The 27,315-nt window shown below is 37.5% G+C and overlaps 1 protein-coding gene across 1 annotated transcript in view; it reads right to left on the bottom strand.

The window, feature by feature from the left end:
- LOC128942401 (dynein axonemal heavy chain 5-like) overlaps positions 1-27,315 on the bottom strand; it is a 147,795-nt gene that overhangs the window by 10,883 nt on the left and 109,597 nt on the right. Inside the window, exons 68-74 of the mRNA XM_054284848.1 lie at positions 26,708-26,979; positions 24,640-24,804; positions 20,636-20,903; positions 18,535-18,656; positions 17,024-17,371; positions 12,461-12,649; positions 5,190-5,322 (exon numbers count right to left, since the gene is read on the bottom strand). Of these exons, the coding sequence (XP_054140823.1) occupies positions 5,190-5,322; positions 12,461-12,649; positions 17,024-17,371; positions 18,535-18,656; positions 20,636-20,903; positions 24,640-24,804; positions 26,708-26,979 (1,497 nt within the window). The remainder of the gene's footprint in view (positions 1-5,189; positions 5,323-12,460; positions 12,650-17,023; positions 17,372-18,534; positions 18,657-20,635; positions 20,904-24,639; positions 24,805-26,707; positions 26,980-27,315) is intronic.

The following is a 27,315-nucleotide window of genomic DNA, read 5'->3' as shown; positions in this document are numbered from 1 at the left end:
ACACTCTCTCCATGTTTTATTTGTAGGCTGGTATTCTCTCCAGCAGAATCTAACTTTTGCCCCTGCTCTGTTTTCTCTTTAAAGTTTAAGTTTAAAGCAGTAATTTGAAGATGAAAATCCACACATGCCTCTACAAAAAAAGTAATACAAATCACTACCCTGAGCTAGAGCAATACAACATGCAGAAAAACTCTGTTCTGCAGTTTGTCCTTAATGTGCAATGTGTGTTTCTAAACAGTTGTCCTGGCCAGCATCATGGCAAGCATATGCAACACCTATTAAGAAGTTCAGAAATGATGTGCCACACTGTGAAGGACAACAGGAGGCATTCTGGCATTCTTATCAGGATGAGAATTAAATAATGGATGAGAGCTGCTGAGCCAAGAGTAACTACACCACAAGACATACTAGACTCATCCCCTTCATTCCTCAAATTATCTCCCCATTGTTACATTCCATTAGCATCTTTACTGAGTGCTCTTAATTATTTTCAAACAAAATCCTCATCCAAAAGTGATGAATTCCTTCAAGCCTCACACACACACACACACATACACACACACACATACATACATATACACACAGTACAACTTAGTAAGGTAAGAGCCCAAGATCTTTCTATTACCATTGTCAGCAAGCCAAACTAAAACTGTGTTAGCAGTCTAATACCATTACAAGTCAAAATAAAACTTAGCCAGACATGGGGAATGAGTCCATACTTCTTCCTTTCATGGGAAATTACCTTTCCTGTGCACTCTGGCAAGACTAGTTTCCTGAGCTTCACTTTGTAGGTTAAAATAAATTACCAGCTACCTCTTTTGACTCTTTTGGACTTCATTTATATCCCTGTTATAAGGTGCTACATACAATGAACAGAAATTCCTTTTGACATCATGATACAAATGGTACTTTCAACTTCATGCTGTTCTGAGTTGGAAAAAAGTAATTCTGGAAACCCAGGGCACCAGGAATATTTCTCTGTCTGCTCTGGGGTGTCCTGATCCCCAGGGGAGCACTGACTTTGACCCTCATCTATGGAGAAAGTTTTCTAGACTTCAAGATAGACTAGAATCCACAATAGTGTGAAATGGATTATAGAGAGTAGTGTAGGTGTATCACTTGGTGAGAAGTTTAACTTTTGGGATTTTTAGTATTTAGTGGATGGAAGCAAGATGGAGGGCACAGAGTGTTGTCATGGGTTTCTTCTTCATGTTTCTTCTTCCTTCTTCTTCATGGGTTTGGGTGGCAGTTTGTAATTGGGTGGAAAAGTCTGCATTGCAGCCTCTTTGGGATCAGTTATTGGGTTAAAAGGGAAAATAATCTAGGTGCCAGTTGTTAATTGGATATTTTCGTCTTAAAAGACCTTGTAACAAAAGTTTGTTATCCATTTTGTGCCTTCTAATGAAAGGCTGCAGAACTCATGTTTGTGAGCCTGTTTTACTGATAAGAAATAATAAACACTTGAGTCCAAACATGAACTACAGTCTCAAGTGCCTTCAATCCAGACCCAGAGAAATTGATAAGTAGTAAATATTTATCATGGGCTTGTGTAGATGACCTAAAAATCCTACACAACTCCTATAACATGTGCAGAACTACATTGCCATAGAACTGCTGTATTTTCAGGAAACATGTTATAAGGAAAGGACTTCTCTCTCCTAACCCTGTAAATACTGTACAAATAGCAGTGTACAAATACAAATACTGTACAAATAGAGTTCTGTGATCGGGGGCACATATATGACATGAAAAGATAAAAAATCCAAAGTTTCTCAGATGTTCTTCACTTGTTCATGAAGTGGGCAATTTAGGCAATTCCCAAGGATTAGTTTGAAAACACAAAGCTGTAAGATACCAGGAACAAGAACCAAGTGGATGTACTTTTATGACCAAAGTAGAACCTAGATATAAGTAACAAGTTAAGCAATTTTTTTGTTTCACAGGAAGCCCTTAAACACAATGTTAACCGGGTCAAAAAGAATAAGGATTAAAATCAAACTAAAAGCTGTGTTTATTTCCATTGCCGAGGATTCAATATCCACTTTCAGTGCTGCTACAAGTATGCTCCACTTCATTCATGGAAAACACTCCCACAGAATCTCTCTTCTCACTTTCTTCACCAAGAGAAGACATCAAAATGCTTACTACTCTTATTCAGTGCATGGAGAAATAAAGACAACCCCACAAAATCTCACAGACAGGCCACATTCAGACAAACTCAAACTCTAAAAGGCTAAGAATAACTGGATGTGTCATTATATTTTATTGCATTTAGAGACAGTGTCTTCACTAGTAGGAGAGAGGGGCTTTGAAGTATCCACTTTACAATAAAGAGTGGGGGATTAGTATGCTGTGCCAGAGGCCTCTACATGGGCAGAGGCAAGAGGTAAGTACACAGGAACTCTACAGCTTGGATACTGCCCTACAAAGAATGGTCATCTTCTGACAGGGGCTCAAGATCTGCTGCTCATAATCTATTAAGGTGTGGCATTTTTGGTGCAAACCCCATGTCTTCTCCTTGTCTCCAAAAAGATTTTTCTGTTTGGAACATGGCTTCTATTTAGGGCATTCAAGAGTACAACCATCACTGCTGTGTTCTGATTTATGGTGAAGCTCTGTATTATGCCAACTGTGAAATAAACTCTGGGCAATCAATAAGTAATTAAAGCAGAAGTAATGGTTGGGACATAAGTGAGAGTACAAAGTGCAGCTACAATCTAATTACTACAATTTGATCCAGAAAAAGTGTCCCTCTGGGCAGCAAAGTTTATTGGTGGAGATACAAGCTTCTGGGGCATATTTGCCAACAAACATGGACACATGCTGAGCATCCTCACCCCTCCCAAAAGCTGAACTGCTTAATCTGCCCTCTGGACAGAAGGACAAAATTGTGTCTGCAAATTCCTTCTACATCCCTCATGTTCAGCTGCACATGGGCTCTCCCTGAGGAGGGCTTTACATTACCTCAAATTACCCCAAAAGCCCCTGAGGAGGGCTTTAAATTACCTCAAATTACCTCAAAAGCCCCTGAGGAGGGCTTTAAACTACCTCAAATTACCTCAAAAGCCCCTGAGGAGGGCTTTACATTACCATGGTGAGCAACATCCAAATAACAAGGTCCATCCATTCACATCCAAACTGCAGAATCAGATATTCAGACTTCCTTTCACAACATAAAGACACACTATATTCTTAAACACCAAATTTACTTGAAATTTTAGGTCTGCTTAAAGTGGGTGTTGGGTCTTAACAGGATTGTGAAGCCAGAGCCAGATACATGAGCAGGGCAGATGTCAAAAATTACATGACCTGTTCCAGCAGGCACATCAGTTTTACCTCATTGTAAAGAAAATTAAGAACCTCAGATGACCTGAGATTGCAGTTGACTCATTTTGGGAGAGAATCTAGTATGAGAGAGTTTGGGGTTTTCCCTTTTCCTGAGATAGAGTGCCTAAATGTTCTTTCCATCTCCTAATTAACAGTCTACCACATGCACTGGATATAGCATGAACATGCCAGAAGCCATTAATTGTTATTGTTAACTATACATCCAATTTTGTTTTCAGAGCAATTTTTCACTATATTTAACTTGCTTGTCGGTAAGAAATTATGTTTTAGAGAATTGCATGAAAGTTACAGCATTAACTTGATTAAACATCTGGCAGAGGACTGCGCCCACTGTGGAACTGAATGTGAAGTGCAAATAAATTATGTTACTCATCCAGCCTCTGCAGAATATTATACATATTGAGAATTTAAATATATCTGTCACAATCAAGTAAAGACTAACACTTTCTTAGATGGAAAATATACCTTTTATATACTTGAAAAGGGATTCTATTCACATATAAAAGGGAATTTTCAGCTCTGAAAGAGAGGACAATTGTTTCTTCCAGCCTGATCTTTACATATGTTATTGCAGGATATGAAAGATTATTAGCCTTGGGCACATCTTTCCTAGATTCAGATTAGAGGCATGAGGTTTCTGAAGCATGTCTTGTTGTCTTAGTGCATCACACAAATGATAGAGAAAAAGAAATCCTTTTTGATCCTTATGTAATAAAAATACAAATTAAAAAATAATGCCCCCTCATGAAAGACATTGTCAGAACACCAGAAAGACAGATTACAGTAATGCCATCAGCTGTGTCAGAAGGGACTAATTCTGAGGCGTTCTGACCTGCTCCCTGTGAGGACAGTTTGCTCGGTCAGATAATTTCTGTGTCTCTGCTAGAGAACAGCAGACTCGGGTGAGAGCTTTACCAGTGGAATCTACCCATTCCTGCTCCATTTTGATTTGTTAATTCAAAAAGTTTGGCTGAGCAACAGTACACTTTCCTTCCTGGGTATTTCAACTCTTGCAAAAGAGGAAGCAAAATAGGAAGTGAAAACAAAAAGCAGATGGCAACATCATTATCCCTTCTTTTTCCTCACTCTTTTTCTGATAAAATTCTCCATCTGCTTCTAGTTGCCTCTACTCTTGCGGTTTTTTTACTTCATTCACCATTGCTCACTTTCAGCCAAATACTCCTGTGTCTCTGAGAGATTCAGAGTGCTGTTTCCTGCCTCCTGTGAAGCCTAAATGAAGAACTCTCTCTTTTGATTGACACTGCCACTCACTTCAGCTTCCATTTAGAGACATGCCATTTGGTATAGCCAGTTTCACAAATGTGTCAAATTTCACCTTAAATTAGAGTCTTTTTCACCTTGCCTCCTGAGTTCCCTGTCTCTCAAATACTTAGCAGCAACCCTTCTACCTTGTTCTATATCATTATGTCTCAGCCTAATTTCTTAAGTAACTCTGGTATACACAGTGCATGGGCTTTTTCATGCAATTCCTCTGAGCTCTGGAGGATCCTAGAGAGAATCACAGAAGTGAAGTAGTGCTGAGGGACACGAACTGCAATACTGGAGAAGGTGAGTGCAGAATAAATTTAGGTGGAGTGTCCTTAGAGATGCAATCAGGAGATTTTAAGGGCTAGAATTAGTGGTCATATGATAAAGACAAAGAAAAAGAGTAAAACAGTGTAAGGGAAGGAACAAAATAAAAAGGAAGGAAAACAGTGTGAGAGAAGGAACAAAAGAGAAAGGAAGGAAACAAGAAGAAATATTTATTTAGTTATATGATATAAGCAACTGCTAGCAATAAGCATTGCACCTTAATTACAATGTTTGATATCGTAGCTTACCGTCAATAGCCAATTTGAGATCAGTCAGTGTAGCTCGAACTCTGGATATAACAAGTTGCATCCGGTCAATTTCTTGACGGAGAAATATGTTTATGGGCTGAAAAGCTCCCATCTTTTGAAGTTGTGCTTTCACCTAAAAAAGAATAGTGCAATGATTATAAAATCTAACCTCCTGTTTGCCATGCAATAATTTTTGAAAGCAAAAACATTTTCAGAAAAGAAACATTTTAGTAACAGATGGCCATTCAAGACCTGTGCCAACTGTAAGATTTAGCACACTGTGACTCATTAGCTTACCAGAACAAGCTCCTCCATCATTCTAAGAAGGGAAAGTTCCCTCTTTTTGAAAGGACACAGCAGTTCCTTCTGTCCTTGTTAGGCTGCAGGGTCTTAGATCTTAAAATAAAAAAACCCACATGCTACACAAAAGCACTGTTTGATGGTAACTTCTTTGTATTTCCAAATTGTGCTGGGTGAACTTGTCACCTTTTCTTGCTCTGCTGAGCTGAAATAATGCAGCAAATGGAGTTCCACTTAACAAGAACAATGATATGTAAAAGCTGCTACTCTCAGTAGCATGTGACTTGTTCATAAGACAAGATGCTCATGGATACACTACTAGAGAGGCAAGACTGCCAGAAATAATACAGATGCCACAGAAATCTGTTACACCATTATGTGCACCATTTTGCAAGTAGAAGCCTTTGGCCTTTTTAGTTTTCAAGGGCAACAGTTTCTCTCAAATTCAACAGAGAATATTTTCAAAAGGGAATCAGTTGCCTGTGTTGGTTAAAGACATGTCATAATGACAATGGCAATAGCATTCCCTGTCTCATTTTGCATATGATGCGTACGGAATGTGCTTCAGACATGCACTGTATGTTCCGTGTATATCAAAATTCACTGTGTACTACACTGCATGAGAGAGGGTTTAATGGCACCTGCAAAAATCATGGTGCCTATAGCCCACCCAGTACCAGAATTCCTGATTTTTCAGACTTTCGACAGTTGTTCCTCTCTTTTAGAAAGTGCCAATGGCTCATATATCTCAATATACACATTAGTATGTATACTAGACATTTTAAACAAATAATAAACATTACTAAAGATTTAATTATTACCATGAATAGCAAATTTCTGCAAGATTAATATCATATAGCAGATGAGTAGTTATAATCATAGTATAAATATGCAAATGCTTTGGCAATTTCCAAATCTTAAATTTTAACTCCAAGCCCAGTAAAATACTCTTTCTCAGCTTTTTATGCTATTCTCCTTGGGAGACAGCTATCAGCAAGGTTATACATCATATTTTAATCACAAGGACCCATGGGTTTGTCAGACAGAATGTCCAAGAAATAGGTGCCAGCCAATTATGCTAATGCTTTGCAGTGTGGCAGTACATTTTACAGACTGAGTTAATGCGTCCTGCCTGTGAAAGAGAAAAAAATACTTAAACCAGCTATCATAGACTAGAACTGAGGCAATAAAGTTTTTGAATAATCCACACAATGAACTATTCTAATTATTTCATACAAAATCCAGGGAAAACTTCTGCTTTCTGAAAAATTCACAGGAATTGGTAATTCTGCTTCTTGAAAAAAAGTAAAAACATTTGATTTCTTTTTTTCAGAATACTTAGTGCATGCCACTAATAAGAAAGGAATTATACAGAATATAGTCTAAGCATTTTATCCTTTATATAAGAAACACACTTCTTATTTCTAGTCTGCAAAGCATGTGTTCCTTTTGGGGATCATTTAGAGGAAGAATTTGCCCCTTTGAGGAAAAATTGTATGGAAGATGTTATTAAAGGGGTTATTTTCCAAAATATTAATATTTATGACTCTACAAAGAGGACATGAAATAAAGATTCTAAAATATTACAGTGCTGATAATTTTACAATTTAACTAGTGAATTCTCAGAACTAACGCAATCTTCTAGTTTACTTTCATGTGCCTACAAAATACCTATAATGTTTTGAATAATGGAGGCAACCAATAAAGTAGAAACTTGCTAATCCAACCTAAATATTGTCAGAACACTCAGTCTGGAGCACCAAGCACAACCAGATATCAAAACTGAAAAAAAAATTTCATACTTCTTACTTTATTGTGTACAAATCAATCCTGATCTATGGTGAGATTTACTTTATACTCTCACTTTATGGTGAGAGTATAACACAGTGCATTTCTTGGAAATCTTGCTGCTAAGATTCATTTCAAATACAAGCCTCGAAGTATGATTAACTAGTTTTATATTAGAATTCTTCTTATCAAGCAATCAGATGATTTACATCCAGGCCTGTATTTATTATGACATAAAGATATGGATACTGACTCTCAGAAAAAAACCTTCAAAAGATTAAACTCATTAACCAAAATAGCTTTTCTGAGATTAATATACTAATTCCATAAATCCCACTTAGAACATCCCCTTTTCATTATGCAAACAGCTATCATCCAACATAAAACAATGTGATTTAAGAAAGGAGCTACAAAAATCATAATCTCAATAGCTTTGTCTATATGATTTTGCAATGCATATCTCTACTGACAGATTCCTTTATGCATATTTCTTAACTGTCCTTAGGTCACCAGTTTCTTTGTCAGCACATACTTTATAGCACTATCAGTAGAAAAGTAGTTGCTGAACTCATGCCACGATCATTGATCAAGTTGCTGTAGTAGTGACTGCCTATGGTTTTCAGTAAATGCTATTTTTTAAAATCAGACTTAGTTACTTGCTACGTTCTTTGTCAGCAGAAATGGGAAGTCCATCACTCTGTAGATGGATAAGCCAAAGCTCTTTTCAAGGAATGTCAAGGACCCCTTCCTTGCTGCACATAAGGAAGCAGACAGCAAAATACATAGAAAATAGAAGGAGCTGTAGAGATAGATGACCACCATACCTGATAGTGTTGATAAGTACACACATTACAGAATCATTTATGTCAGTGTTTCACTTCAGACCCTGAATTAATTTTTTTAATTTTATTTTTGGGGCTTTTTTTTTGGTAGCAAAACCCCTGCACTGAAAACTAGATTCCAGGCACACAAAGGTCTTAGCTTCAAATTAAGCTAACCCAAAAAGTCTGCTTCAGGGACTCTAAGGTACTTCAATTACTAATGGGTTCAGCCTAAAGGCCCAGACTAGAGTTAGACAAAGGCAAATTCTCCAGCAAAACATCTTATGAAGGCCTGGGGTTCTCAGACAAATTCCTATTTCCATGCAGTGCTTGCTAATGTAGCCATAGCCTTAGAGGAATTACAGTTAATCAATACTACAAATAATATTTGAGGAAAAAAACTGCTGCTTGCTATTCCGTAGAATGCTGTTTTTCAAGATGCAAGGATCATTTTCATTGGAAACATGTCTGTGTGACAGGCTGACATTTATTCTTGCACCTGTCTTCACTCACATGGACTGACTGGACCTAATCATTTTACCACTAATCTCTCTGTAACCTGCAAGGCGAGACCCAGAAGCAAAAAGGTTCATAAAAGCAGAATTCTTACAGAAAAATGAGGAGAGTTTCAGGTCAGGAGGAAGGTTTATTTTGCTTTTCCACCACCTGTGTCAAACCACAGCCTGAGAAAGCATGCAAAGGTGACTCGTTTTGTTTCTACTCTTTTGGGTAAGTTACTTGACTGGTGAGAAGCATTACAAGAACACAACAACAATAGAAGCAGCAGATATCATGGGGTAAAATGGTTGCCCTGATTTGAATGTTGTTGAGACTCAACTCATTGCTGAAGGCTAATAATTGAGAAATGAAGGCCTCTCTGTGACAGCCTGAAATTTCCCTGGATTCACAATGTATCAAGAGAAAATACAATCCAGAGCTCTGAATGTCAGCAAATAATTGTTTTTGGTACCATCTGTGCCTAACCCAGTCTGTTGGGGTTGTTGTTCAGTGCAAATTCACTCCACATTTTCTAAAGGGAGCCACAAGAACTGATCAAAGGTAGCACAGGCACCTGCCACTTTCCCTGAAGAGAATTTGCTTTTAATTACCTTCATTGTTTCCAAAAAAATTTGCTCCTTTTCTCCACTGATAGTATCTTTGTACCTATGTTTTCAAAGACAAACTAACACATCATGGCATAACTGGAGCACAATATTATTCTAAAAGCAAACCCAAGCTGCACTGCTAGGACTAATGGATGTTTCTCTTTTTACTGATCTTTTCCAATAAGGAAAATGCATATAAACTCTTTTTCTAGACACACTCCCTCAGTCTTTTCAATTTAGGATGTTTGTTTTATTTGTTTCAGATTTATTAAACTGATTAGTATGTAACCATGTCCTGAATGACCAAATGTTGACTTAAATTGACAAACAACAGAACCCATCTCGTTCCCTTTTTTTTTTTCTCAGACATTGCAGGAAGTAATTACATAATCCATTTCACTCCTTTTGCTTCCAAGCATAATTTCATTTGCCATTTTGTAGCATCTGCCAAACTGTTGCTTCTTTCCTCAGAGAATACCTAAACTCTCCCTTCTTTTCTGCTCTGATTGATGAAATTCTTGGTTATACATTAGTGAGCATGATATTAATTTCTATATTTGTATTTTAATCATTTGTGTTTGGAGCTTTTTTCAGTTTATGCAAACTTGCATTTAAAAATTTAGCTTTCTTTACGGCTCACTCCAGCCATATCCATGCTTTCTAAAAGGTTCCAGAATAATTGAATGACACTTCAAATGAGATACACATTTGATATAGATTTTTTCGGTTATTGTGTAGATGTGGCCACACTTGTGGCACATAAGCAACACATGAGATGTGGAACTGGGCACTAATGGCAGAAAAGGGAAATTTCCATACAAGGAAAGAATTTGGAAAGACCAAATCAAGTTCTAAGATGAAGAGAATGAGACAAGTTCTAAAATGTAGAGTAAGAGACAAAGGGTAAATTCACTCAGCAGACTGAAGAAATATTGAAAAATCAGGGTCCAGAAGAAACAACACCAAATCTCATAACACTACAGAATTAAAATCTGTAGATGCTGTAGTGCAGTTGAGACAGCCAAGGAGATATACAGAGGAATACATTATTAGCAATAAAAAACTACTAGAAAATGAACAGAGGATACTCTCTAGATGGTCAGAGCAAAGGAATGACTACCATACTACAGAAACTAAGTATAATTTTTGAATGTTTCTATGGGAAAGTACCGTGCCATCTATCAGTAGTGCAGACTGAAGAAAAGGCACGTAAATAGAGTGGTATGATTAATCAAAGTGAAGTGTAATTCACAAATGAAGATGCACAGAGCTTTAGAAAACTAGATATCCCCAGAAAGAGGTGGTGTCTACACTTACTGAACTCAGAATGCATCTACAAGAAATACAGAAGAAAAAAGCAGATCCAAGAGCACGTTCTCTGTACAAACTTAATTCTCCTTGGTTGGATCAGAACAGGACAGCTATTAAGCAAATTAAAGCAAAATAAGTTTCCTTTGAAGCTCATAGAAGATGTAAGAGAAACAGTACTGAAACAAGGAAATGTTAATTTTGAGCATCATTGCAATGATGACTGCTTATTAGAAAATAAAACCCCTCATGTATGATTGGCAGATCATGAGAAAAGATAATTTGTCATACTGCTTTATGATGAGAGTGAAAGAGCAATGAAAACAATTGGTGGTGATTGTTTTTTAAATACAGACACATGAAACAGTATGTATTATATACAAATACAAATACAGCAGTAAAATAGAGACAACTCAAGAGTGAAGGACTGAACACCTGAAATAATCCTTTCAGACCCTTTGCCCTTAACCACAGTCCCTGGCTCCAAAGCTAAGATTTGATGAAGTGAGTTAAAAAGGGAGGCATCCCCTACATGTGGTTTGTATGCATAACCTCAGGGAATAAACCAAGAAGGAACGAAAGTGAATGAGCCTAAGACTAAACAGAAGACGTGCCAGAGAAAAGCAGTTTAATCCAAAGTGAAATTTAGATTAAACAACTGTGTGTGCATTTTACATGACTGAAAGGTATTGCACAAATTTCCCAGGGGTAAAACCTGAGGTTAAGACTACCCTCTGGTTACAATGTAAAGTGCAGTAAGTACTATCGATGTTTTCTAAGCATTACAAATTATTCAGGAGGAAAAAAGTGGTCAGCTTAACAAGGGAATGGAGAAATAGCCCTTTGGAGGATTTAGCAAGTAGATTTAGCAACTAGAAGAATCTAGTTCCATAAAAAAGCTTTACTCTGATTGGAAAGATAAGGGAAGAGGACTGAGAAAAATTTAAGGTGTAAATGATAGTTGTAGATCCAACATGAAAATTATTAAATTTATTAAATTATGAATTATTATTAAATTCACTAGATTTAATTTTATTTTCTATTTCTAATACTTATTCACCATTAAATAACAATACAAAAACTAGAAAATTGACTCCATTCTTAATCAAATCCTACAAAAAATTATTTCTATAGTTTCATTAGGACACACAATAAGAAGGTGACAAAAAGGAGAGATGCAAACAGGAATGGATGGAAAAGAACAATATATAGTTGGCCAGAGAAGAAAATTAGGCACGCATAGCAAGTTGTAATTCCTACTGAGCATTTTACCAGCTTGAACTACAACCAGGGAATAAAAAAAGGCACCATCAATGCAGAACAGAATTGTAAAGAATAAAATAATGGAAATGAGGGGTTTTTAACATTTACTGTTCATGAAACACTTGGTAAGACAGCAGAACCTACTTATAAAGTGATGCAAGAGTCTCTATGCTGGATTTTTCCATTTAATGGGGCTGTTAATTAAAAGTGCAAGAAAAGATTGACAAAGATACCTCTTACAGCTCAAACCCAAAAAAATCTGGAGCATGAAAAGGTCAGTGATAAAATTCACTCTTCATCATGGTGCTGTCATAATGGGAGTAGGTAAATTTAAATTTAATGCTGTAACCACTATAGAATCACCAGTCCCTCAGGGGGACCAGGTGAGAGCCACCAGGCTACTTCTGTAAGCTACTAAGGAAAGCAAGAACTTTCTGATGCCTTGAATGGGTCTTCTGAGTTAAGGTGACTGATTAAGTGGACTGTGGCATTTGAAATATATCTTTCTGATGTAGGAATCTGTTATATAATAATGCAAAACAGACTTATAAGCCCTATGCATAATTTTAAGATCTTTTTAAAAAATATATGCCAGTTCAACTTAAGAAGCACAATAAAACTTCTAAAACACAAATGTATATACATGCATACATATAAAACATCTGTTTTATAAAGTAGCACATACCTTATGAGGGTTATAATCTGGAGGTAACTTCTCCAGCATCTCGTCAGCAAGATGCTGCACCACTGCTTCCCGTGTTTCTCCCCCTCTAGTACTGCTGTCTTTGGGCTGGATGCTCACTATGGTACTGAAAGTCTCATTGGCCAGGTTGGTCTGGTAAGTTATATCTGCGTTAGGGTGAAGTCCAAACACCTTAAAGTAAAAGGTATAAAAATTGGGGGGAAAAAGAGAATGCATGAAAATGGATAAACAAGGAAGAAAATTCTCAGCTCCATAAAACAATAAATGTGAACAGGCCAGTGGAAGTTCTTCCATTTAAATTGTCAAGGACAAAACCCAAATTGCACTAAAACATTAACACAGGCTGCATATGCAATAGTGTTTTCATTCATTTCAGTGGAGAGCTTTTTAACTGATCTCACTATCTTCACATGGATCATGCTGTGGAATGGTGTCAAGGAGGTGAGAACAGATCCCTTTCCTTTGGTTTGGTGTTGGAAATGTCATATGTGGGCATTGACCCCTTAGCATTAGCTCTTTGTCTCCATGGGTCTATTGTTGTTGTACCAGCTCAAGTAGATGCCTCTAATTATCTGACCAGCCAACATTTCTAACATGTTTTGTTTTACTCAGACTCTTGGGCTTGTAAGGCATGTAGCATGGTAAATAAAATAATGCCACATCTGAAGTACCTAAAGATAGTGATACATTGAGGATATTTTATGGTTTAGCTATTTTTGGTTGAAGCTTCCCCCTCCTTACTTCTTCTCCTGAAATTGAGCTATTTTATTTAAGATACAGCTAGCACAGAATTACTGCAAAGCTGCCCTTTGTCTGAATGATAATAGCTTTTTCAGAAACTTCTACTGAAATATCAGTAAGTCTATAATTGTCAGATTGACAATTGCAACCCTTCTCCAGGAGGAATTGTATGTTTTGTGACTTATTTCACCAGCCCTCATTTAATTATAGATACTACATATCTCTCACAAACTTTGAACCACTGATCCATCAATGAGGAAGCCTTGCCCTCAAACTGAGCACAAAAGCCAAGCAATCTTCTGTTTCTCATTTTTCACATTTTTTCACATATTCAGTTTTCATATTTTACATTAGAATAAATATATTGCAAGAAGGCACTTCTAGAAACCAGTATTTACATACTCTGAGGAGAGAATGAAAAGGGCCATTTAATATTGTTATACTTGTAAATCTAGAAACTCGGGGACAAGGGATATAAGTGGCTGCACCATTGCCAAAGTCAGCAAAGCAGCACTGATCTACACCACTTGGGAATCTTATGCTTACAACAGCACAAAGTACAGACCTAATACCACATTTGACTGAGGGTGTGACTATAACAGCGTGCAGGTAGATAGGATTTAATGTTTTGCAAATAGTGGTTTACTCAAACTCAATGTTTAGAGCTGTAAAAGGCAAAAATACCAATGCACTTTATTACACCATATTTTATGAGGAAGGAAATACACATTTGAAGATACATTCTTTTCTGCTTTTGCTCTTGCACAGTGAGGGCTTATTTGTTTGGTTTTGCTCTAGCAGATTTTGTGGCAATATTATAGCCCAAGTTAGCACCATGAAGAATATTTGCTATATGTGTAAGTGGAGCCCTATTCCAAGGACTGGAATAGGATCAATATTAACAAAGACTGGGAGACAGCTCTGGTCCTATGGTTTCATGCAAGTGATGTATGAAGAAGAAAGAAAAAAGAAACCAGTGGGTGGACCAGTTTTCTGAATGTCCTGTGTGTTAATCAAGGACCCAAACCTCTTGTTCTTTTTGAGCCAAAATCTCGGTAAACGTTTTGTAAAAAGAGAATGTTGGATTCTGTCTTTGAGGGTTTTCCAGCCTTATGAATCCTCAAAACCAATTGCTAAAGCTATACACTCCTCTGAAACCACTCCTCTATCATCCCCTCCTCAACTGGATGGGGGAGAGAAGTCACAACAAAAAGTCCACAGTCTGAGATAAGAATAGGGACAGATCAATCTCCAGTTATTATCCCAGGCAAAACAGACTTGACTTGGGGAAATTAACTGAATTTATACCAATCAAATTGGAGTAGGATCATGAGAAACAAAACCAAATCATAAAAACACCTTCCTGCCCCTTCTTCTCTGACTTAACTTCATTCCCAAATTCTCTACTTCCTCCCACTGGGGCACAGGGAGACAAGGAACAGGGAACAGGATTTCTGGTCACTTCGTCACACACTGTCTCCAACTCCTTCCTCCTCAGGAGCAGGACACCTCCCACTCTACCCCTGCTCCAACATAAGAGTCCTCTACAAACATCCATTGGGCTGCTCCACTGAGCTGCTCCAGTGTGGGTCCCTTCCACAGGGTGCACAGCTCCAGGAACAGACTGCTTCAGCATGGGTCACCTCTGCAGTCTTAAGCTTGGCCAAAATATCTGCTCCATCGTGGACTCCTCTCCCCATAGGGCCACAGATCTTGTTCCAGCATGGACTTCCCACAGGGTCACTGCCTCCTTCAGGCATCTACCTGCTCCAGCGTGGGGTCCTCTGTGGGCTGCAGGAGAATCTCTGCTCCGGCACCTGGAGCATCTCCTGCCCTTCTTCTTCACAAATCTTGGTGTCTGCAGAGTTGTTCCTCTCACTTATTCTCACTCCTCTCTCTTACTTAAAGTTCACGTGCAGCTTTCTATCCTTCATAAATACGTTATCCCAGCAGTGTGTCTGTCTTGGAGCTGTCTGACACTGGCCCACAAGGGGGAAGCTTCTGCCAGCCTCTCACAGGAGCCACTCCTTCTCCCCCTGCTACTGAAACCTTTCCATCCCAACCCAATACACCGAGTTCAATTGCCCTTCTCAGAAGATAGTGTTCATTCTGCTCAGAGGATGAAATTTCTTTAAAGGAGCAAGGACACTGCAAGCAGGCCGATACAGTCTTTCTTAACTAAAAATGGAAAAGGAATGAATCAAGGATACACTGTTTGGACTAGCACAGTATCTTTTGTGAAAAGAAGAAGATTGGGAGATTAAAAGGTTAAAGGTTTTCATGAGCAATTTTGACAGATTTTAGAATGACAGGAGAAAGTCACAGCTTCCTTCCTAACAAGTGAAAATGTGAAGACCAAAAAGATGTTTGCATTCCTGGACTTGCCTCTATTTACATAAAAGCCAAAGGTAAAATTCCCCTACCTCAAACCATACATACAAATTTTTTACAGGCATCAAAACACTTTAAAAATACATTGCAGCATTGCGAGATAGGTTCCCAAGTGCTTAAAAGAGCAGATCCATGAAAGCAGAACCTGAAATCTGATAGAGCCAAGGTTCATACACTGATAGGAATCACTTCATGAGCTGGGCTCAAATGGATCCCAGTGATGCCTTATATCATGTCTGCATTTACTCTCACCTGGAAAAGGTACATCATTGCTGGCACAAACACCTTTGCATTCTGGTCTCACTGTCTTCAGAGATTCAGAACTTTCAAGCTTATTTTATGACCTTGGAAACTTCTCACCCTCTCAGCCAGAACATTATCAGTAAGTGAAAACCAGTTTTTTCTGTTCCACTCAGTCTATTTAATTTTAATGGAACTTATTTCCAATGGCATTTATCAACTTAATAGAAATGAGACAGAAATCCAGACCGTTCACCTCTGTTTCAATTTTCCAGAGCATTCTCTTCTGTTTCAGTTTTAACTAACTTCAACATGTGTGCCTGTACTGGAGGGAGCAGAAAGTCATCATCCTCCAGTTCCTGTCACCACTGTGATATGCACACAATGGGTCATGTAAAACTGGTTACAACCAGGAGCTACCCTGCACCCTACCCCACCAATTCATGGCAACATCCATATCTTTTTACTGTCAAAATGGAATAAACTCCCAATTATAACTTTCAAATGAGACCATGGGCTTTTTTACTTTTATTATTTCTCAGATTGCATGTCTGCTCAATCCCATACAGAATTGTGAAATCACAAAATATTTTGGTTTGGAAGAGACTTCTAAGGGTCATCTAATCCAAATCCTCTGCTCAAGCACAAGAAAATAGAGCAGGCTGTCCGGGACAGCATCCAGTTGGGATTTCAATGTCTACAAAGACAAGACTGCACAATATCTCTGGAAAAACTCTCCCAGTGTTTGACCGCCTCCACTTAAAAAATAGTTCTCTTGTTCTCAGATGGAATTCCTGTTGTTTAATTTATGTCCATTGCCTCTTTTCCTTTCATTGGACATTATCAAAAAGGCTCCAGCTCCATCTTTACAGCATTCCAACAGGGTTTTATACACATTGATACTTGACCCTTGCTGTATCAACCTTCCAGAAGATAATTAGGGTTGCTAAAAGTCCTCCATAAGGATGAGGGCCTGTGATATGAGACTTTTTCTAGTTGTTTGAAGAAGGCCTCATCTACCTCTTCCTGGTCAGCAGATCTACACTGAATATCAATTATAATAGTCTGCCTGCTAATCTTGACCTATGCATACTCAATTCTAGGAAAAAAAAAAATACCTCATTAAGTTATTAATCTCACAAAAACTTCCTTTAATATATTAAAATATTTTACCTCTGGTGTATCAGTCACTGGCAACTGCTCTATGTACTGGAGATAGTCTTCCACTGTACTCCCTTTTGGAATAACGTAGCCTTTGTAGAAACAAAATTTTTCACTGAACATGTGCTCTCCAAACCAGACTCTTGTGTATGTGTTCAGCAGGGCCTTGTCGAGGTCATCGGTCACACGGCCTCCATACTGCACTTCTCCAAGCATGTAGCGGACACAGCTCCAGTTCACTCCCTGTCTGATGCCCACATCATTCAAGTGGTTCTGAAGGAACTGCACGCTGGCTGAGAAGTCTGCCTGATTAAATTCGTAAGGAATGTTCCAGCCCAACGGGCCAAACTTCCTTCTTTCCTGTAGAATGGTTAGAATTAAAGGTAAAACACTGATTGATATTAATTGTGAAGAAAGCTTAAGTGCAGAAGAATACATGAAATACTTTAAGAATGCAGTAGTCCAGCTGGAACTCTATTTCACCAACTTTAAAAAATACATTTAAAACTTGATTGATTATCTAGCAGCTAAATTTTGCACAAACAAATAAGAGGAATATTAATATTATCACAAAGAAAAAAAAATCCTCTTTTTAAAGTATTTTTTAAATCTCTGAGTCTGGAACCATAGTTTTTGAAATTCAAAAATTAAGCTACTGCTTGAGGCAATGGTGTTCAAAATCATCAGTCATTATCATTGTGTGGGGTCTTCCTATGGATTAGATATATTCCTATCACTTATATTCCTATCCCTGTTGTGCCTGCATGGTGCAGATACAAGCAGGAAAAACTGCTTCTTAGTGAATTATCTACAGACTCAGCTGGCAGTACATAGGTGTTAGGGTAATATCTGGTAATTGCAAATTTTTTCTTTTAACACAGGCTTCCACTGGACCACAATGTATCAGTGCATGGATGCCAAAGAGCTAAATTAGCCAGGCTCCAAATATAAACTAAGAGTACTGCAAAATATATTCATAGGATGATGAAAAGTTGTGGTTAATCCATAAAGCACTTTCCTTAATGGAAGTCCTGAAAGTCAAGACCCAAAACCTACTTTCATTTCCTCCTACAGGTTTCAGAGCAGAAAGGATTTATATTCACCCTCTTACACCTTCTCATTGTGATTGCAGCATTTTGAGACTATGGTTTTCCAAACTATAAATTGTAAATTTCTTTAATAGGTTTTATGAGTTCAAATATTAGTAAAAGTCCAGTTAGTTGAAAGACAGATCACACAGTCATTGACCAGGACTTTAATAGAAGAGTACTCAAATTGATCATTGCTTCCTTGTCCTTTATTTCCTCTGAAATATCATCCCTGTTGGAGATACAGGACCAACATGAGCAAAATTATAAGTTCTAGCACAGCTGCAGTAATAGAGATATGTTGTTATCTTTCTTATTTTGTGTTAATTTGCCAACATGGGACATCCCTTTAAAAATGTTGCTCATTTAATAACAAGGTTCATTAATAAATGAAACATGGCTTTATGAGAGAAGAGAAGAAATATATTTTTAAACCTGAACAGTTGTGTGAAGAAATGCTACAGCATACAGCAATGGTTTCCACTGTGGCATTTTGCTCACTCCCAGCAGATCCTGAGTAACAGCTGAGTATGTCCGCTTTAAGCCAGCTTTCACACCTAGAAGATAAGTATCAAAATGTAACACATTAGCAAAAAAAAAATGTATGGAATCCATAAGTCCAAACTCTGTTAAACATAATTCTCTATTCCAATTTGCAGTATCATCTCACTTATACCTTTAAATAATGTCTTAGAATCAATTATCTGTTCAGCTGGCCATAGCAGGCAAACTTCAATAACATTTTGTTTTAGGTAGGTAACAGAAAAAATTGATTTCAACAGTCCAGAAGGATTTAAGATTACATAATCATATTCTAAATGATCCCATAAACAACTGAAATAGAAATATAATTATTTAGCAACTATATGTCAATAAAAAAGACATCAAACATCATATGAAATATAGCACTGAGTATCCAAGAGTTTGTTCTGCTATTTACTTATTATAAGATATTTTAGTTTTATTTAAGATAATTTTATTTAGATTTGATTCCTAGAAAAATCTCAAAATTCTGTATGCTGTTGTTCAACTGGCCTACAGGCACCAAGGTGACGAGGAGAACCTAAATTCATAGTGCAAACATTAATACTTGGGGAGGTTTGTTTGAGCACTGACATTTCATATCCCAGGAACAGCTTTAGGCAGTTGATACTGATACAGTCTCAGCTGCCATGGAGCACAGAAGCTTGACTGCTCCCAGATGTTTTCAGGCAGTGCTACTCGAGCATCTTTTGCCTTGGGCAGACAACCCAAGCATGAGTTACTGACATCAGGTCCCTCTTATGATACTTTCCACGTAATCAGCTTCACACAAATCTAGAAGGGCAGATTTTAAGTGCAGTGAAAAGATGGCCAAAACCATCTTACTTGATATGACACAACAAAAGTAGTTTTGCTTTTGTTCATACTTCACAAAAATTCTGCAAAACAATATTCAAACAAATAGCTTTCCAAAATATCAAATGGATATCATAACAGGGTTCCAAAATAAAACAGAGGTGTTTTATTTTATTGTGCTACCAATGTGACGGGACAGTCTTGAGAAACTAAAACTCTCTATATTTCATCCTGACTAAAATTTTTACACTGGGCTTTTTTCGGCTGCTAAATGTAGGTTGCAAATTTGCTATAATTTGACTTCTAAAATAGCCTTTTGAAGCTATAGGTTGTTACCATTAGAATGATTAGGAGGGGCCACTGTGCAATAAAAATGCTGAGCTCTGAATTAAAAAGGAGGAGAGAAGAGGAAGAAATAAGAAATTTTTATCAACAGACTGACTACCTGATCTTGAGATGGAGTATAAATGCTGAAACAGGATGTGTTTCAAAACATCAAACATTCTGTTACATTTTACTAATGTTCAAAGGAAGCTAAATACTGAAATAAGAGGTTTAAATGTCTGAAGCTTTAAATAGGACCTTGGATAAAAATTCTCAGCTCCTACTGACATCATCAAGTGAAACCACTGGCAACATACAGATATATATATATATATATATATATATATATATATATATATATATAAAGAAAGGGTATATTTATTTATTTATTTGTAGGTATTAATAAGATACTCCTCTTCTCCTCATGGCTTAACAATCATCCTGGCCTCTCTAACATAGGATATTCTCCAATTCCTTCAGCAACTTTGTGGGTTCTCACTGGATTCATTCCATCCATGTCTTTCTTACACCCCTATTAATACAGAAACATGAGTCCAAACTGCCAATCAAGATGCAGATCTCACATTGTGCTGCTGCACATGCACTACTTAGGTGAGGAAAGCTGGGGGCTTAGAGGCTCAGAAAGCATGAGATGAACATCTGAATATGAGGAAATATCCTGGAAGTGGGGAAAGATTCTGGGTGTAAGGAGGTGCATGGAGGCCCAGCAGACCAGGGGACGCCCAGGAACATAGGTCAGTGATGTCCAAGACTGGCAGCTTCAAGAAGCTGCACACTGAAGCCAACATTACTTTCTGCCCAACCTTCCTGGACCAGCACCAATCTCTCCCATGGGAAGGGAAGTCATTCCTACCTTGAGGAGGTTCATTGGTAAATTTTATAGAAGACTGTAAAAGATTAATAGGAAACTCTGGGTGAGCCTCTGTAGTGATCCAGGTTCTGAAATCTTCATTCACAGACTCTTTTGTTGTGATGGTGTCCATTAATTCATTAAGAAATTCCAAGCCAAGGTGGCAGTTCTGCAGGAGGAGCCATCCTCCATCTTGCATGCACTGATTTAACAGGTGCCTTGCATGGACTTCCTGGCCCTGACCCATTGAAATGGCACGACATGGAATGTTCTAAAGGTAAAAAAGAAAGTTTATTTTATATGTAGCTCCTTAGAATTATACATTGTGATGTATTGCTTCTGTAGATCCATGTGTAGTGACATTCTGTCACAAAGAAAGCCATTAATATCAATGCAGACTGATTATATTGAAACAAAGTAAAGAAAACAAAACCACAAAAAAAAGCAAAACCCTTCAAGTTCCTCTTATCTTCCACCTGTTGGAAGAAAACTACACCCACTGGAAATCATATTTTTTTGCTGGTCTAACAATATCTATGGGAAAAGACACCTGAAACATTTTTTTCAGCTTTTTCACCAATTTTTCAAATAAGGCAAGAGATAAATACAGCCTGACCATTCTTTTTCCTAGAATGTACTATCTTGAGACGAGCAGATATTAGGGCTTCAGATAATAATTAACACACAGTGTAAACCAAACAATTCTGATGACTTTTTATTGCCTGAACATATTTCATTCAAAAGAGAGCTGTTGATGAAGCAGGTAGGACAGGAAAGATTGGTTCACATTAAAGCACCACTCAGGAAACATCCTGTATTGTAAATGGCAGCTGTGGAGCCGCTGATTCAGAGGATTCCAGTTTGGTGATCTGCTAGCTCGAGCAGATCTAGGGCAGATCTAGATTCAGAAAACAGAAAGCTTATAAATGCAAATGTAAATTTCTGGAATTTTATGGCATCTTCTCCAGAGGCCATGGGAGAGTGAAGGCAGTTGTTCAGAAAACCAGAGGAGGATAAAGGCTCTCACAAAGGGATCTGAAAAAGATAAGGCTGAGATCAGGACCACACAAGTCTGTCAGTAACATATAAGCAGATCCTCTCTTGCTTTTTGTTCTTGCTACTCTTGCTCTTTTTAAGTCTGGCTCAGGTTGGCTGCCTGACCCCTTCCAGGGAAAACCAGAACTATCAAGCCCATTTAAACATATTATTCTGCATACAAGTTGAGGGCGAAAGAATTGATGAAGAGACTTCGTTTCATGGAGAGTTTCACATTCAAAACCTACAGCAGAGTATCCCTCATGCAGTGAGCAATGAGCCACATTATCAATCTGGGCATATCTTCAGCTGGCTGAGAGCTACAAAGGTTAGTCTTGACCTGTGCAGCTACTCAGACTCTCTTACTGTGAAACAAAAAGGAAGGAAGACATCCACCCCTAAGCAGCGTGGAGGAGGCTGCCCTCCTTTTGCAGGAGAAGGAGGTTAAGCATATGGACACAAACTGTGCCGGGTCATTTGGCCTCAGGGTCAGAAAAAGGGCCCTGACCTGGTTTTACAGAACAGTATAAATACAGCTGCTGTATACGATCCCCATATCCTGGCAAGATTTAAGGACACAAGAATGCCAAAGATAAGAAAGCAGTTAAATCCTACTCTCAGGTCAGTGAAACCTGAAACTGTAGCTAAAAGAAGCAAAGCTGAACAGCCTGTGAAGCTGGCTGTGTGCCACAGAACCAAAAAACTTTACCTTTTTTAAGATGCATCTGAGTACAGCTAGCACTCCTGTAAATCAAACACTATGACTATCCCTGCATAAGAGTGCATAAATATCCAGCAGATACATTATTCCCTAACAAAGCATCTACTCATAATTTGCTCTTCTCAGCAATGTTGCCTCTGAAATGTACAATCATTAAAGGTCATAGAAACATCAAGACAAGGAGAAAAATATTTTTCACTATGAATTGTCCTCATTTTACTCCTTCTGAGAGAAATCTTTTAAATGTCTGCATACAGAATGTTACTTTCAATAGTGAGTCATATCAGCATATCCATCTCATCTTCATGTATCACTATCCAGATGAAAATGCTGGCATTTTAGTCACTACAGTGGCCCTGACAGCTCTGTTGAATGTTCTGTGCATCATTCCCTAAAAGAAGAAATGATCTCTACAATTAAAAAAAAAAATCTGATTTTAATGAAGTCAAAGCGCTGGCATAAGAAACTTCATTTCAATCCTGAAAGTAAAATTTTCACACCATCTTAAAGTGAAAGTAAAGGGGGCATAAATGCAACTAATTTTAAGATAGAGCTTTTTTGGTTTATAAACAAGATTACATAGCTCAGTAACCACAGATACTGTTCTCATTTCTTTGGGAGAGGGCCACCTGAACAGCTAAATTTTAGAGTGAAAAATAAATTCTGGACACAAATTTGAACATTACCAACAGCAGACAGCTGATTTATACTGTTAATATCATACTTAGAGACACCATTAGCACTGGTGTGCTAATCCATTTTAAGACTAAAAGTCATGACTATAAAAGGGAAAGCATTAAAAAGAGAGGCCCACGTTTTTTATCATTAATAAGAAGAAAACCCCAGCACCACCACCACCCCGCTTCAAGATCAGGTGCCCAGTAAAACTAGCCTATATTAAAGATTTAATCTGGAAAAAAGCAGAGAAATCTCAAAGAAAGAAAGGAACTAAATACAATTTGTTGACATATTAGCAAAATAAACACAAAGCTCCCTTGAAAATGTTTCTGAAAATTAAATTATTTCTAGATAAATTTTTTAAAAGCTAAAGAATTGCTGAAATACTCCTCAAGTTCCACATTGTTATACACATTTTTATTTTTAAAAAAGTCTGTGTTTGCATTTTGTTTTGTGACATTAGGATGGCTTTTGTAAACTCGAACAGTTCCTATATACTGTGTGGTTAGGTCTTTACTTCAAGAGTTTGGAAAAGAACCTTACAGTTAAACAGTGTGGTTGACTTTACATTCACAGGTAACACTAGAGCTGAACTTCACATTGTGACAGCCCAGCTGATGTTGCCTTGATCATAAACCATGTGTGAATAAACAAGGCAACTCCTTCAGCTCTTTCACAACCTCACTTTCTATTTATTCCATACACATTTCCTGGAAGCATGAAAACATATTAAGACCACAATATCCTCTTGGTCTGACAGCAGACAAGGATCAAATTAATAACTTCAGATTTAAGATTCCTAAATTTAAACACTAAGTGACAGTTAGGTCATAATTTAAGCCGTTTTAACACAGACAGACAAATAAGGGTCCTGATTTTCAAATGGAATGAGCACCTCCACTTTCTAATTAATAAGCTGAAGAGATTTGTGGGTCCTCCTGCTTTTGCATGTCTTACTCAGTGTATTCTAAAATCCTGCACCATTAAATGAAGATGCATTCTAATGAGGAGGAAAATTTATGGAGATCTAAAGTAAATAACTTCTTGGGAAAATTTTATATGCTGCTACATTGTGAACCATAAAACAGAGCACAGAGTGCCTTAAAGTGATGCTGTTCTGTAGAAAATGTTGAATGTCTCCATCAAGTGCACAGATTGAATGCTAGGGTGTTAAAATTAATTCCTCTTGTCACCATAATTATGATTTTTTCTGTATCTTTTTGTAATCATCATTACTGCCAGCTCCTACAGTGGATGTAACACAATTTAAAACACAAATGTTGCTTTGTTCTCATAGCTTAGTACATTTCCTAAGTAGTGGGTTATCATAATCTGCTTGATAAGGACAGGGATCTCATTGGAATCAAACAATTGCAAAAAGAGGGACTGCAGCATTTTCATTTCCTAGTAAATGCATTTTGGCTACTGGTCAAAAATTAACTTCCAGAGAACACTAGCATGAATGTAAATATCACCATCCAAGCATCTTTAAAATGTGGAAATGCCACTTCCAGTGCAAAGAAGAGTTAAAAATGTCTTTACCAGCTCTAGTAAATTCAGTTTAGGAGGATACCTTTGATTTTGCAAGACGTTCTATATTTTCAGTGGGGTCAGACCCCACTGACAAAAGGCATGTCAAAGGTGTTCGACAGCCACTTTCTCTCCACATTTCTTCCATCTCAAGAATAAATCCTTCTGCATATTTCTCTCCAAGAGATTCTGCAATGTAGTGCCGAGCCTGGAAAAAAAGTTACCAGAAAAATATATCTATCTTTACCTTTTTAAGTTTAGCATTAATTAGTGACATGGAATTTACCAGCATCTATACTGGAAGCAATGACTGTCTGAACTTTAATTTTTCCACTTTAGTCCACAGGAGGCAACCACTGAAATTCTCAGATAGCAAACTTCAAACACAGAAGAGAAAGAATTCTGCTCACGCAACAGCCATCCTGTGAACACTGTTGCTAGAAAATGCTAAATGGGTTTTTTTTAAAGAACTGGAGAAAAAAATCCATGCAGAATAGTTCCAGTGTCAGCTCTGAGGACATCCCAGATATTGTCACTAAATTACTGCCTGTTAAAATTTGGTGGATAGCAAAATAAAAGAGTTTCTCTATACCAGTTCCATTTTTAGTTCCTCTAAGTATGTATTGTTGACACTGTCTCTACAGCATAGTGGATTAGACAGATCTCTCATCTGACCCAGTTACAATCTCCCATATATTTATTGGAACTTCAAACAAATTCTCCTGTCCAGTGGTTATCCAATTCAAGTCTCTTAGGCTGAATATCTATTTCTACAAAACATAAACTTAGCTCAGATGTGATCCTTAAAGGTCAAACCTTCTTTATGCCTCTATTTTTTTTCTTTTCATAGACATTTTCTAAAAGAGCTTCTAAAGCTACCTTAGTGCATGAAATTCTTTTTGACTGAAGTGATTTCCTAGCTGTGTATTGACTCTCACAGATTCTTAGGCATGTATGATGAAGAGAAACACTGAGGAACAAGGTGGACTGAGGAAGATGTCAATTGCAGAAAAAGAAACCCTCAATCACCCACTATTAAGTGTAAATTTTGTCCCAGACAGGTAAAATTTCTAATACTTGGGAAAACACAGTAGGGAAAGAAGAGATAAAAAAAGAGTAACAATAGAGATCCCCTCTCTCCTCAAAAATTAAAATAATGACCTTTTACTGCAACCATTGTTCAGAGACATTCTTTTATAGAGATGTTTGTGCAAGATAATAAAAAATTAGTTAAATTAGATAAATTAGTTGATAGACAATTGTTGATAGATAATAAGTTGATAAATAAGCAGTAGCAGCTTTATTATTTTGCTCTGTTTAAATTATGGCATTTGGAGCTCCCATACTTCTCTCCTGCTTACGGAGTGAAGAACAGAAAATGAAAATAGTGGAGTGAGCCTTGTTGAAAAAGAGGTCCATGAAAATATGGTGTCCCCTAAATACAACACAGATGCTATCACAGCATGTAACATGTAAAGTTGATATAGGCAGGAAAGAAAAACTACTACTTTCCAGTACAGAAAGAAGGAAGAATAAGTGGAAAGAGGGTGCTCATGGACTCATACATCTCTTTTACATCTACATAGAGAAGAAAAATCAAAATATCACTAACTGTGGAAAAACTGTTAGTTTACTGCAGTTTCTTTTATGACATTTGCCACAAGGCAGCCTTAATTATTACTTCCTCAGTAGAGAGAGTAAGTAAACAGTTTATCTGCTGTTTTAGTGCACCTGCCATAAAAGTGAATTGCTCTTTTTCCGCCACTTCTGTGGAAATGAACAGGGAGGTATCTTTTGATTCACCAGAGGAATGCAACTTCTTTACAGGTTGCATGACTTGACTGTGAAAGCACTACACCAAAGCAATGGTATTCTTGCAGCTCCAACACAATTTGTTTCATGTTCTGCTTCCTAGTTCATTGCAATTAAATAAATAAGGTTTTTTACACATATTTTTAATGAGCATTTCAATACCTGATTTTTCAAAATAGCTTACTCAAAATAGCAACAACTATTGTGGTAACAAGAAATTCAGAACTTTGGAAATTTGGAACTAGCAGTTCTTCAGGAGATGCCACATGGCATAACCATTGTACAAAAATGTATCTTACTTGGGCAACAGTGTGATCGGGGCACCAGCTACGAACAAGGAGCAGTTTATGGAATTGATCCAGTAAACTGTCATAACCATCAGGAATAACAGATTTTCCAGGAGCTTCTTCATCAAACCAGGCTTTCCAAGACTTCTCATTCTTAACAATTTGCACTAGAAGTTGATTGAAAGGGTATAAGCTAGATAACTGCACAAGATTGAGCCATGTCGTGTCAAGGATCCACTTTTTTGGTTTTGGTTCCACAGAATTCATATCCAAGCTGGCTCCTCCTGCAAAGTTAAAAGTAATACAGAGGAAAACAAACATTGTTAAACAGAAAAATGACAAGTAATAAAAAATACTGGTTTTATATAATTCAGGGAGTAACATTTTATGCAAACCAGGATATGGAGATGTGACATTTGCATGGAGGAAACTTAACAAAGACCTAATTGGAAAGTGGTCTCAGTTCCTCCCAAAGTTGATATCCCACTAATTTTTGTGCTGCTTCTACTCTATCTGTAGAGCTGGAATTAAATGTGGCCACCTAAAAGGATACTCAAGCCCAGTTCTTCAGAGCAGACATATAATTGTTAATGCAGCCTCCTTTCATCCGTGCTAAAGAA

This window comes from Melozone crissalis, unplaced genomic scaffold (assembly GCF_028551555.1).
Source record: "Melozone crissalis strain CALT ecotype California unplaced genomic scaffold, PUWL_Pcris_2 ptg000042l_1, whole genome shotgun sequence".
Lineage (NCBI taxonomy): Eukaryota > Metazoa > Chordata > Aves > Passeriformes > Passerellidae > Melozone > Melozone crissalis.
Note: the sequence above shows the minus strand (reverse complement) of the source record. Positions and strands in the feature narration are given on the sequence as shown.